The sequence below is a fragment of the Otolemur garnettii genome, unplaced genomic scaffold (genome assembly GCF_000181295.1).
Source record: "Otolemur garnettii isolate 467f Iridium unplaced genomic scaffold, OtoGar3 scaffold00026, whole genome shotgun sequence".
In the NCBI taxonomy this organism is placed as follows: Eukaryota; Metazoa; Chordata; class Mammalia; order Primates; family Galagidae; genus Otolemur; species Otolemur garnettii.
Window position 1 is genome coordinate 13,555,229 of NW_003852421.1, and position 13,787 is coordinate 13,569,015.

The 13,787-nt window shown below is 39.8% G+C and overlaps 1 protein-coding gene across 2 annotated transcripts; it reads left to right on the top strand.

The window, feature by feature from the left end:
• The first annotated feature begins 51 nt into the window (after positions 1-51).
• RBM24 (RNA binding motif protein 24) lies at positions 52-12,155 on the top strand. 2 transcript variants are annotated; one of them, XM_003788322.2, is made up of 4 exons: positions 52-223; positions 1,238-1,361; positions 2,875-2,929; positions 10,004-12,155. In XM_003788322.2, the coding sequence occupies exons 1-4, from the start codon at positions 56-58 to the stop codon at positions 10,365-10,367; spliced, it is 711 nt and encodes a 236-aa protein (XP_003788370.1). In that variant the 5' UTR covers positions 52-55; the 3' UTR covers positions 10,368-12,155. The 2 variants fall into 2 exon arrangements, with proteins under 2 accessions (XP_003788370.1, XP_012659669.1); XM_012804215.1 differs by lacking the exon at positions 52-223 and adding an exon at positions 529-688.
• The last annotated feature ends 1,632 nt before the right edge of the window (positions 12,156-13,787 follow it).

Consider the following 13,787-nt stretch of genomic DNA (forward strand, 5'->3'; position numbering starts at 1 on the left):
CCGCTGCCCGAGCCGCAGCCGCAGCCGGAGCCCGAGCGGCGGGGCGGGCGCGAAGATGCACACTACCCAGAAGGACACGACGTACACCAAGATCTTCGTCGGGGGGCTGCCCTACCACACCACCGACGCCAGCCTGCGCAAGTACTTCGAGGTCTTCGGCGAGATCGAGGAGGCGGTGGTCATCACCGACCGGCAGACCGGCAAGTCCCGGGGCTATGGATTTGTAAGTCGCACCCATGGTGGGGGGTGGAGGGAGAGCCAGAGTGGCGCTTGACCCCGGGGATCAGAGCTTAGAGTGAGGGGCTCCGAGTGACGGTGAGGAGCCCCGCCGGCGTGAGCGGCGCTGCCCCTTCGCTCCGGGCTGAACTGAAACTTTGAGCGCGGCTGAGCTGGGGGACAGGGCCGGCGCCCGTTTCGCTCGGTGCCCAGTGAGGGTTGGGCAGGGCAGGGCAGAGGTGGAAGCAGAGAACTGTAATGATCGCTAGGTTTGGGGTGCCGGGGCATGGGAGGGAGGGGCCGCAGCCCCGCACAATTGCATTCCCAGGCTGGAGGCCGGTGGTTAACGCGCGCTGTTGCTTTGTAAAAATGCGTGTGGCTTCTGGCGTTCTGGCTGGGGCAGGGAGGGGATACCCCATGAGGTCTAGGGCTCTTCCCTCACACCACCTCTTCCCCCTTTTTAATTGCAAAGGTAGATTTTTTAAATAGATGATTCCTGTGGCTCTTTACCGAACTGAAACAGCATGTTAAGCTTCCTAGAGATTTAAACGTGAAAATTCAGCTGCCGAAGATCAGTGAGCGTCAGAGTAGGACAATAGCTATTGTGGTTGGGGAGTGTTTGCGGGTGGTTGGGAGCACTGGGCGGATGTGAGGCTGGACTTTCCTTAAAGCAAACAGTGCTTCTGAGGCTGAGTGGTGACCTGGGGGGTTGGTGGTGGTAGTGGTAGGGAGGGTTCAGAGGAAGGAGGCTTTGGAGGAGTTCTAAGAATTTAGGCTTCCAAATCTCTGCTAGGCCCTACTGGCACCCTTAATACTTCAGGGTGGGGGTGGAGGCTTTCTTTCTTTTTAATTTCTTCTCCTTTTTCATTTTTTATTTTTTAAAAAAGGGCTCAAGGAGAAAGAAAAAGAAAGAAAGTTTGATTTCAGTTTTATCATGAATGGCTTGTCCAGTGCGATTCTTGGTTTCCTTTAGGGGTTAATTTAGAGGTTATGTATGTGTCTATGTGTATATGTTGCTAAGGTCACCATGGCTGACCGGGCTGCTGCTGAAAGGGCCTGCAAGGATCCCAACCCCATCATTGATGGCAGAAAGGCCAACGTGAATCTGGCATACTTAGGAGCAAAACCAAGGATCATGCAACCAGGTGAGAAACCTCTCTCTCTCTCTTCCTCCCAGGACCCCCTGCTTGCAGAAAGATTCCCTAATTCAGAAGACATTGGCTCTCTGATATATATTCCTGTGTTTAGTAAACTTGAACCATGGCTGGTTATTCTACCAAAGCATTAAAGATAAATGAGAGTCGTAAATATTCCTTTCAGGACTTAAGATCTACCTGTGTGCAAAAATAGATCTGGCGAGTGTAGTTTAGACATACGCAATAGGCTCAACTCATCTGTTTTCTTATGACTTACATTTTGTAGTCTCTTATTTTCCAATTTTAAGCCACTTGTAGATAATTCATATTGGATTATTTGGGCCAAACTTGCCAACTCCAGCTAATTCACTTCCATCCTAGCGTTGTCTCGAGTTACCACCAGTTGCACTGTTCAGGTGATATGACTTGAACACTGACCTGAGAGAAGTGTGGGGTGGGGGCGGTGTCTGAATGGTGAAGCTTTAACATTAAAATCACAAAGTATTAGCCATCAAAGAAAATAGAGAGATTTCACCTACTCGGTGACTCTGTGGTACAGATCAAGATGCTTAGAGATGAGAAATAGTTTACTGAAAGCCCTTAGTTGCCAAAATGGAGCAGCATTTTGTCTATGGGAAAACATGACCTTTGGGGTTATTTACAATGCTGCCCTTTGCATTAGCACGAATAATTGAGAGTTGATTGTTGAACAACTGTAATCTTGTCCTTGGGCAAGCATCTTTACTTCTTTGATCAAATCATGTGCTCTTCACTCTTAAGTGTTTTCCTCTAAAATTTTGGAAACAGGTTGACACGTCTATCCAAACAGATTTAAAAGGAAACTAGGTTGTCAGGAAAGTGAGTTTCTGTACAAATACACATAGGCTTTAAAAAAAAAAAAATAAATAAGCATTTGCCTGATTCATTGTGTGTATGTATTATCCAGAAAAGGAGTTGTTGTGAATTTTTAATACTGTAAAACCCATAATCTTCCAAAGCATTGTACAGAGAATCCAAGAATATTCCAAAGACTTTTTATAGATTGCAGTGCAGAATTGCAGGAATATTCGTGACATGTAATTTTATCATCAAGTCCTTGTTTTTATGTCATGAGCCTTTTTTCCTGGTCTCATTTTCTAAGCCCTTATTCTGTGTCCCCTAAACTTTGCAGATTTTTTTTTTTTTTTTTTTTTTGCAGTTTTTTGGCCGGGGCTGGATTTGAACCCGCCACTCTCGGCATATGGGGCCAGCGTCCTACTCCTTGAGCCACAGGCGCAGCCCTGCAGATTTTTTTTTTTAATTTCCACGTTTAGCTGATTAAAACCATTCTTTTAGATCAATAAAATCATTATTTTAGCATTTGTAAAACTGGGTTTTTAAAATACATATATATGATATCTTTCCTAAAATATCAAAAAAATAGTTATCTTTTCTAAGTGAAAGTTGTGATTGCATTTTACACATAGGAGTGATAAATGCCTAAGCATGCACAAATAGAAAATGTGGTATGTTTTGTTGTTAGGTTTTGCCTTTGGTGTTCAACAACTTCATCCGGCCCTTATACAAAGACCTTTTGGGTAAGTCAATTAATTAGGCCTTCCTAAGTGGCTGTCATTTGTTAACCTGCCTCTTTGTTATGTACAGATAAGATCATCATGTCACAGAATGTTACTGGTTATATATATTTATATATGTTTGTGTATTTTTAATGCTGATACTATAAATATTTTTAGATGAGTCAAGTTATCTGACCAAGTATGCAGCCTCCAAAGCAGACAAATTTTGAGCTTATGATTAACAAAACAAAACAAAACAAAAATACCAGGTATGACTTGTGTACAAGACAATTGTGTCCCATCACCATTATTACTGTTCAACTTGACTCAATTTTATTTATCTCTTTCTAACCTGACAGGGCTCGTATACAGTTAAGCTAACTGATCAGAAGGATACGATGATAAGAGGTGGAATAGTTCTGTTTGGAATTAAACTCTGTAACCAGTAGACTCAGACACACAAGCTCAGATGGTGATTAACGATGCATGGATGTTGGTGTTGTTGTTTTTATTCTTCACAATAGTCAATAGCCCTTCGTGTGCTTTATTTTATTTATTACAGTAATGAAGTGGTGTTGATAGCTAAACTGTGTGCTTTTTACTTAATTGAACAGAGCTGTAGTGAAAGTGTTTTCTTTTCCTTGGGGAAGGGGCTCTTTGTGTTTTGGTTTTGGTGGTGGTGTTGAGGGGTGTTGACTTTTGACTTTGCCATGGGAAGCAAAGGGCCTTTTTTTTTCTTGCTTTTAAGCTGTAGCCTGTGACTTCTATTTAACCGTATTTTTTGTAGTGAGTGCTAAATTGTGTGGTTTCTCTCTGTAAGAAATACAGATTCATTGCTTGCATGTTTTAAGTTTCTGTTTTATGGGGAGTTTTCTGGGAACGGGGTTCTTTCTTTTGCAATGTGTATACACTTTTAGGCCATCTGATTTAAAGGTTCAACAATTCTCACCAGATTTCATTAACACTAGCTAGGTTTTTGAGTAGTGTAGTGCTTTCACCTTTCAGACCTAACTCAGACAAACACCTGCACATATTTGTGTTATCTCTGGGTCCTGCAGTTACCAGCTTTTCCTCTTATAGGTCCCCATTTCCCTTCTTTTCAGACATGATATATGGGTGGGAGATCACCTTCCACCATAATTTATCCCAGACACTAGAATCTGTTTTGGCTATATTCTACCTTATCAACTTTCCTGTAACTCCAGTGTCACAGATTTAAACTTTCTTTTTAAACATTCTAGTTGTTCAAGGAGCATTTTACTCTCGGCAATAGTTTCTTATCTAGCTTAGGACTTAAGCATCTACCTGTGTAACCTGGACGGCTGGATCTGTCTATGTAGATCAGTGTTTTTCAACCTTTTTGATCCCACGGCACACTTGAACCCATAGTTAAACTTCTGCAGACACTTAAAGCAAAAAACAAATATACTTATTACTGTGCTCAGAACTTCTTTCAAAAAATAATTGCATTAATGATCTTTAAAAATTTTTGCAGCACATTTAAGATCCTCTCACAGCACTCCAGTTTGCCGTAACACCCCAGTTGACAATCACTAATATAGACAGATGTTTACCATCAGTGTCTCCAAAAGTGTACCAAAAAAAAAAGTAAATAATTTGACTTGGAAGAATCAAGTTATATTTTCCATGATCACCTTCTTATAACTTTCTCTTTAACATAGCAGTACCTGACTCTTACTGGCAGCTCTTACTTTTTTCTTCTAGCTGTGGAAGAGTCTTCTCTTCAATATGATTAGAAAGGGCCTGCATATATCCATAGTTATTTATCTAAGCCCCATTCAAGCCAACCTGGGTACTGACAACAAATGGTGGTTGGGTTGATGGGTCCACCTATTTCTGTCACTGGTTTAGACTATCTATTTAAGATGGGATTGGGGAGGAGAATGTACTTCAGAATATACAATGGTGAGCTTAGTCATGAGTTCACAAACAGTCTTGAAATAGTTATAAAACTAGAGCAGTCAACAGGTAGTTGCATGTGCTTATTTTTTCACTATCCCAGAGGGTGATGCAAAATGAGAAATTGAGCATTAGTTTAGGAATCAAAAATAACATAAACCAATCAAGAATTACTAATTGCTGAATGACTTGGTATTGTTTCGGGTACAAAAGGAATTCAGAGGAGCAAAGAAATAGATGGGGGGGGTGGAGGAATTGGACAAGGCTGTGGAGGAAGGGTGGACTTGAGCTAGACTTGTACCAAAGGGTGTGTCTGAGAGAGGTAAAACAAAGACTTGGATATGTCTGAAGGGTCTAGGATAGAGTGAGCTTAAGCAGAGGCATAGGGAAGGAAAGGTTCAGTGCGTGGAGAAAACAACTGTCTGTGGAGGGTCTTGAGAGCCAAGGCACAGGCATTTGGACTGGTTGTGGTAGTCCTTACATATCCTTAAGAAAGAAGGTAACACAAAGACAGTAAGAATCACCAGAGTAAAATGTGTCATGTGGAAATCTTAAATCAAGTGTGTTTTGATAGTAACCTTTTGTTTTTCATCTCTTCTAATATTAACTGTCTTTATAAAGGATGGCTATTATTATTGTGTTCACAAATTGTTTGAACTTGAGATTCTTATTAGAAATAGATAGCATTCCGAGTGGCCTAAGCACACTTTCTCTTCTTTTTTACTGGATTTTCAACACTGTTCTAATTCTTAACATCTGTATTTAATCACACCTGGTCATCTGAAATTCTGTTTGAATGCTACATGTTCTTATTTTAGGCCTGAAAATAAGCTTGAGCATTTTTAATTTTACTGGATTTGTTTGAAATTCTAATAATTGGACTAGGTTTTTTTGTTTTGTTTTTGTTTTCAGTGTGGTCTTTAACCATCCCCCAGATTACTCTGGGCTTTTAAAGACAAAAGCTTGGCCTGAAGGGATTTCTGTTGTAGCACTGGGGGCAGATGCCGAGAAACTTGTGAATTTGCTGAGCAATATCTTATAATTTATGTTTGAAAGAAGTTTTTTTATAGAAACCTTGGAAAGGAGAGTCTATAGATCTGTGAGTAGAAATTTCGGGCCTAGTTTAGATCAGAGTGAACATAAACTTTTACTCAGTACACCTTTAAGCTGAGTTTTATGCTAGGTGTAATAACACTGTGCTTGGTATATTTATACTACTGTCTTACTAAGGGTGGCAGGAGGTATTATAACTAACATTAACCAAACATCCGCTACATACATGGTAATGATGAGGGATTTATAACAATTATTCAGTTTAATTCTCACAGTAAGTATTTGATGAAAGGCAATGTTAATATCCTTTCCATGGGTGAAAAAAACTGAGAGTCAGGGAGGTTAACTAACTCCCCCTGGAACAGGACTGGTAAGTGGTCAGACTGTGATTGCAGTTTCAGAATCATGTCTGCCTGACCCCCAAAGTTAGGCTCTTTCCTCTTTGTCAAGCTGTAGCCAAAAAAGACATCACTCCATTCTGTCTCCTAACCTAGTAATAAAACTGATAAGCATCAGGAAGGGCTGTCCCTGTGGCTTCAGATAAGGGGAGAGGGACATTGGTCAGTGGGATTCAGGAAGTCATCATGAAGGAAGTAGTTGACCTAGATGTTGAAGGATGGTGAAGATAGAGGGCTTTTTTATTGAGTACCTACTATATTTGTCCTTGTAGGTGCTTTTCATAGACAGTTTTATCAGGGTTGAAATTACTAGTCCATTTCACATATGAAAAATGTGAGACTAAAATATAAAGCAAATTTCTAAAGGCCCGAACATAGTGTTTAAGGTAGAGTGAGTGAGATTTGGGTCTCAACAGGTAGAAATAAGGATTGGCATCTCAGTGAAAGTTGGTTGGGGCTTGGCGCCTGTGGCTCAAGTGGCTAAGGCGCCAGCCACATACACCTGAGCTAGTGTGTTTGAATCCAGTCCAGGCCCACCAAACAACGATGCCTGCAACCAAAAAGTAGCCGGGCGTTGTGGCAGGCACCTGTAGTCCCAGCTACTTGGGAGGCAGAGGCAGGAGAATCGCTTGACCCTAGGAGGTGGAGATTGCTGTGAGCTGTGATGCCACAGTACTCTACCCAGGGCAACATCTTGAGGCTCTATCTCAAAAAAAAGAAAAAAAAAAGTTGGTTAACATGAGAAAAAATAAGGATTTAGGAATGTGGTGCATGTTCAGTAAACATTGAGGAACTCAGCCGATTTGGGTTTAAAACAAGTAGAAAGAAATACTGGGAAGATATTTTGGAGCCAGAAGCATTCTAGACATTTTGGCCTAGAATGCCAAGGTTTAAGAAATTTTCACTGAGTTTGGTATAGATGTTAGGAGCCAAGAACTACCTTGAACAAGTGAAGGAGAGGAGAACTTGGCAATTCGTGTGATAATTTGAAAGAGGAAACCAGATAGGGTGTTGCTTTAAAAGTCACAAAGAGATATTAGTGGGACTTGAAGAGATGGGAAGAAAAGGAAAATGTGATCTATTTTCTTTGAGAATTACTGAAAGTATCTGCTTCGCTTGGTGTTTTTGTAACTGCCTAGGCACGCACCTTCTGTGGTTAATTGAAGGAAAGGATATTAGAAAACAGGTAGTAAGAGGGAGATTCCCAAATTTCCTTAATGGGGTCCTCAGACTGTTAAAAAGAACTCATAAAGCAGGATCTGCTTCCGAAGGGCCACCTTAGCTTTTAGTCCAAATCTCCCTTCCTTCCTGAACGGAGATATTTTAAGCTGTCCATGTTCTTCTGGGTTCTCCTTTTCCTAAGCTTTAAAGGGCTCTAGGTTTGATTTGCAGTCCAGATGTCTTCCTAACACTTGCCAGACTTCATGGAGGAGTCAGATAGTCCAGTGAACTTTATTTATACTCTCATTGTTGGGAATTATTGAATCATCACTATTTGTTAATGTAAAGTAAATATAAAGATAGAGTCCCCTGAGCAGCCCTGCCTTTTGTAGGATAAACTTATTTTCAGTTAAGGCAAGTATTCAAAGATACGAACCTAGCATTTACCATGGTGTCCCAGGAACTTGGGAGTACACGGGGTTAATGTTTTGGTATCAGTGAGATTCATACTGGCTGGCCTTCACTGCTGATAGATGTTTTACTTTGGCCTTATAAAGACATTTTACCCGCTGGAAACCCTTGTCGCATGACAGGATCAAAAATAGCCCGGCTGCAGCCCCTGCTGTCTATCACCACATGTAAACTGGCATGAGAGTAGGCTCTCTTAGCCATGTCTGCACATTGCGGACGTGGTGGCCTCCGGGGACAGTGTTTCATAAAACCACACCTGTCGCTGTGAGTGAAGCAGTCACCTGACCTGCAGCAAAGTTCTGAGTGTATGCATGACCACGCGCCTGGTTTCTGACAAGCAGTTAAGAACATCTTTAAGTGTCCTCAGAAACACTCGATGACGTCGTTTCTCCTGGCACTGGGAAAGATCTACAAGTCTGGTAAAGTTGAGTGTATTTTTATCATTGGGGTCAAAGTTCACTACCCTTTGTGATAAATTCATCTTTTCCATGGATGTTCGTTAATGAGTGCTTTCAGTAAAACTCTGAACAGGCAAAGCAAAATCTGTTTTCAAAAAATAGAAATGTGCAGTTTGGTGTTTTAAGTTCTTTAATATCAGAAGATTGTTGCTTATGCTAATACTTCTTCTACGTTAACTTTGCCAACAGCCAACCAGATAGCATTCTAGTGTCATAGTTTTAGAAATTATAGGGGGTTTTGATGGAGATTGTTTTAAAGGAAGATGAAAATAAATCAGATACTCATGGTAGTATTTAAAGTGGTCATTGATGAATCACAAGAGTGAGAGTTGAGATGTGTGGAATTTTATTTAAGTACCTCTTGTGATTTCTTTTTTTAACCAAATCACCTTTTTAGTGAGATCCCTGGAATCTGTCTTGTATGTGATCTGTAAATGTATAGTTCTAAAAGATACTTGATTTTGTTTCAATTTCTTGCATTTCTGCAGGATAATGCATAATCATACAATTGATCTGTACAAAATATTAACTAACAGGGCAGATTTTAAACATATGCTGATAAAGCTGTCTGTTCATTTGAAGGATAAAACAAGAGTCAGTCGATGTGTAAAAAAATGTTTCCTTATTATGTAAGCCTTTTTAACTTTCTATTAAGTCTAGAAATACTCAGTTGTATTTCCCCTCCCTACTTTTTCCCTCAACCTCATCATTTCCCCAAAACCCCTTCTGTCTGTCTTGCATAGAGATAAACAAGCTGGCTGACCCTCAGTTGCCTGATAGTCAAACAGGTTTGCTTGACTGTTGTGTCCTTATGAGTTGTCTGGGGAAAAAAAGAAAGAAAGAAAGAAAGAAAGAAAGCGTGCTGCACATCTCTTTGGGAATCACTGCCATGAATGTTAATAGCATTTTTGTAGCTTCCCACAACAGCCTCTTGTGACAGAGTGAGCTGCACTACAGTTCGTTTGAGAAGTGTGATTCTGCTGTGTTTACCACACTTGTGAACTTTTAAACTCCTCTTTTTTATTTTGTCGCCTGCTTCCTTTTTTTTAATTATTTTTAATAAGGGTGACTGAGGTTGCAGAGAGATTAATGTGTGTTGAGTCTGCATAGCAATTTCAAGTAGGGTTGCCATGATAATCAACGTAAGGATTTTGTTAAAATTTCTTTTAATTTTGACAAACCGGCCATCACCCCGCAGAACTGAATGATTGCAGATCCCATTTTGAGTCCTATAAAGGCTAAGAATTTTCCTATTGGCTAAACATCTTTCTCCTACAAACTTATTACAAGTTTTTCTAAAGTCGTAATTAAGCATTTGTTATGTGCGTAGCCCCCATGAACCTTGATTTATTTCCTAACCTTTTAATAAATGATACTTAATGGCCTCAAACAATCATAAGTGACCATGCCAGCAGGGAGGGTGTCATACTTTTTGTCAAATTCTTTTGGGGACACAGCACACTCCATGACTTTGGCTCCCACCCGAGGACTTGGGACAGATCACTAGAAAGCAGATATCATGGCAACCCTATGCTCATAATAACCACTAAATTTGAGTTTGTCTTATCTCTGAACAACAAACGCTGCAGATAGGAGGTGACTACTGCCTGACTTTGTTTTCCATTTCTCAACAGGATACCTGCCCACTATGTCTACCCGCAGGCTTTTGTGCAGCCTGGAGTGGTCATTCCACATGTCCAGCCGACAGCAGCTGCGGCCTCCACCACCCCTTACATCGATTACACTGGAGCTGCCTACGCACAGTACTCCGCCGCAGCTGCTGCCGCCGCCGCCGCCGCTGCCTATGACCAGTACCCCTACGCGGCCTCTCCAGCTGCTGCGGGATATGTGACCACTGGGGGCTACGGCTATGCAGTCCAGCAGCCAATCACCGCAGCGGCACCTGGGACAGCTGCTGCCGCCGCTGCAGCAGCTGCTGCTGCTGCAGCATTTGGCCAGTATCAGCCTCAGCAGCTGCAAACAGACCGAATGCAATAGACCAGCCATCTGATCAAAGTTGAATTGTTTTCTCTTTCCCTCCCAGTTTTCCAATTTTTAGTAGCTATTAAGAGAGTTAACATTGACTTAACAGCTTTAAAAAAAACAAACAAAACAAAAAAAAAGTGATGCTATTGTGAAGCAGAATCATTATTTTTTTTATACTCCAGGTAGTGTTATAGATGAGAAAGAGTTGAGAAGGAGGGGAATGGGCACAATTGTGAAAATCAATCCCAAAGAGCCTGAGTAAATGAAAGGCCGCTACGAAACGATGCCAGGAGTAACAATGGAACTTCACTTTTGTAACAGGATTTTTATTTTTGCTCTTTTTATAGTATCAGGGAAGCAAACTGCCTTTTACAAGTTAGAAAATGCTATTTGAATCTAGTTGAACCAGGGAATACAGAGCGAGCAATATGTAGCTTGAATTACATTTAAAAGCAGATTTTTTACAAACAAAACGGTGAAAGCACTGATTGTCGTTTTAGCAGTCACTATGGCCTATGGAACTTTCCTCGAGTAAGAAGGTAATGTTCTTACTATCTTGAAAATGGGCATCGAACAATCAATCTGGGAACGTGGCAGTGGGTAAAATGGTGGACAGGCACCAAAGCTATTTTCTCATCTGTCCTATGGATGAGTGGGACTGTGGAACAAGTGATGTGGAATTAATGGGTGCAACAGCTGTACAGACAATCAATAACACACACAGTTCTGGAAAGAACACATCACTTGTGCTTGTTTGATGAGCTTGTCACATTCTAATCCCTCTCCCCATCCTGTTTCAATTTTGGGAAACTTGTATCTGCTGGTGTCAGCAATTCTGATTCTGAAATAGGATCAGGCTTTTACTACAACAGCCTTCACTTTCTATTTATTGTGTCGACTCGTGGCTTATGAATAAAGGCAGGCAAAGTTTGCAGAACTGTCTTAAGGACATTTATTTTTCCCCCCCTTTTTAAATAATTTTACACTTTTTAGTATCTATTTCAGAGTCATATTTAAGACTATTTATTAGTGAAAACAGTACATGAGACAACGAGGTTACTGAGATTACAATTCTTCAAAGGTTAATGATAATGTGGTTTATACTGTGCCTTAATAGTAATGCTATTTAAGATATTTATTTTTAAGTTTTACTATGCTGCACTCTAAAGAAAGGAACTTTAGATGTGACACTGTAAAATTATGTATTCATCTCATGGCATAAATTATTTAGTAGGTCTAGATGTAGCATATTAAATATTAACCTGTTCAACTAAGATGTTGACTTGGATTTATTTAAATTCATATGTGCACTGTATGAGAGAGTACTCTTACATTAACACATTTTAGTTTAGTTTTCAGATTTTTTTGTTTTAAACAAGATATATTGCTAGTTTCATGCTTCCTTCTCTTGAGTTTGCGCGTGTAGATCTCATTTATTGGTAATTCATTAGTTTAACACTATTCTTATGTAGTTTATGTAGTTTTTAAATGCTGCTTTCCATTTTTCTTCTGAAACTGCAATACTTGCAATTTTTATTCTTAAACTAAATTGAATACTATTTTACACTGTATTGGATTTTTATACTTGAACAATTTCATACAAGGGAAGACAGGTTAGCATTTTTATGGACTTTCTCCATTATCACTGGATTTACTTTAAGTATTCCCATACTAGACAGTGTTATGTAATGTAGACATGACTCTCCTGTGCAAATTATTTATTCATTGTGTATATTGCTTTATAACATTTCAGATCTTCTGATCTATTCACTTGTATTAAATATAATTTTTAAAAATTTCTGTTGCATTGATTGTTTCTAATTCTGTAGTGAAGGTGAATGATTTCTCTTTTTTATAACTAGAATTAATGGATGATTCACATGTACCATTTTCAGTAAGCACAAAACTCGCCCAGATGCCCTGTTTTAAAGTAAATTTTACTGATTCAATATCTGCCTTATACTTGACAAATGATCTAGGTCATCCGCCAATACGGAGCCCCAAGGACTAAAAATTGGCTAGCTGGAGATTGCCTGAAAGTAGTGGTTTGTAGAGAGAACTATTCAATCAGAAGCAGGACCAGCGCAATGGTGCTGGGGTCAGTTATACTGAGGTTTGAGCTAAACTCTACCACTTTTCAGCAATGTGAGTGGAGCAAATTGCAATCTACTTTTTTGGTAAGGTTTTTATGGTTTTTTAAATTTTTCTTGCATGGTTATTTATGTATTAAATAAAGCACACCATCCACCTGCCACAGAGCCGAGTAAATAGTAAGGATGAAGCAGCAGTCGTTATTGTAATTACTTACAGTGGCAGCTAACCAAAAAGGAACTCATCCATTGGGATGCTTTTATTTTTTAATTTCTGTCCACAATGATATAGTAACATCAAGTAAGCTGTGTGTTAGAAGTTCAAATGAGTGTCATATTGATTTTCTTAAAGGGTATATGTTATGTTAATTATGGGATGGATTGTGTGTTGGTCTTTTGGTTCTGATATTTCCCAAATCCATGATAACCTTTCTTAAACTCCATCAGTTTTCAATAATCACAAGCAACAGAAAGCTGTGATAACAGATTCTATATCATACTTTCGACTTTATGATCTTATTTAGAGCTAACACAATTATAAACTTTAATTGTCTTTAATTTTCCAGGGAAAAATAGTTGCCAGCTTATCCCCAGGAAGAACAATTATTGTATCCCAAGGTATAAACTAGAACCACTACACTAATTTCTAAGCTACTTAATTCAGTCAGTGCATCAGTGATTATTTTATTCCAAAAGACCTGTTTTACTTTTAAATTTCCAGATTTCTAAAAGGTCATTCATGTGTCCTCAATAAGCTGTTACTGAACTTCAAAATGAAGCAGTCTTTGATTTATTGATCAAAAACAGGTCAGACAGTTCTGGGAAAAGCTTGTCTAAATAGCCATATACAGGAAAGCCAAAACTCCACCTATCCCTGGCTGAATCTTGGGATGGATCCTGATCTGTAGTAATAGCAATATTATCAGTTGTAGAGAATGGACAAAATTTTTACTTTATAATGCTAAAGCATAAATTTCTAAAAGGAATTAAATAAAAGTTCTTAATATCTAATACATACTAGAGCATAGCAATGACATAAAGTCTACATTGGTCAGGCAGAGTTTACATTTGTATAATTTGAAATGGGTCTGAGATCAAAGGGCTAGGTGATGGCCAGGTGGGTGTGGTGGCTCACACCTTTAGTAATCTCAGCACTCTATGAGGCCAAGGCTGGAGGATTTCTTGAGCTCAGGAGTTCGAGACCAGCCCCAGCAAGAAAATAGAAATACAAGCCTGGCATTGTGGCAGCAGCCTGTAGTGCCAACTACTTGGGACACTGAGGCAGGAGGATCACTTGAACCCAGGAGTCTGAGGTTGATGTGACGTAGGCTGACCCCATTGC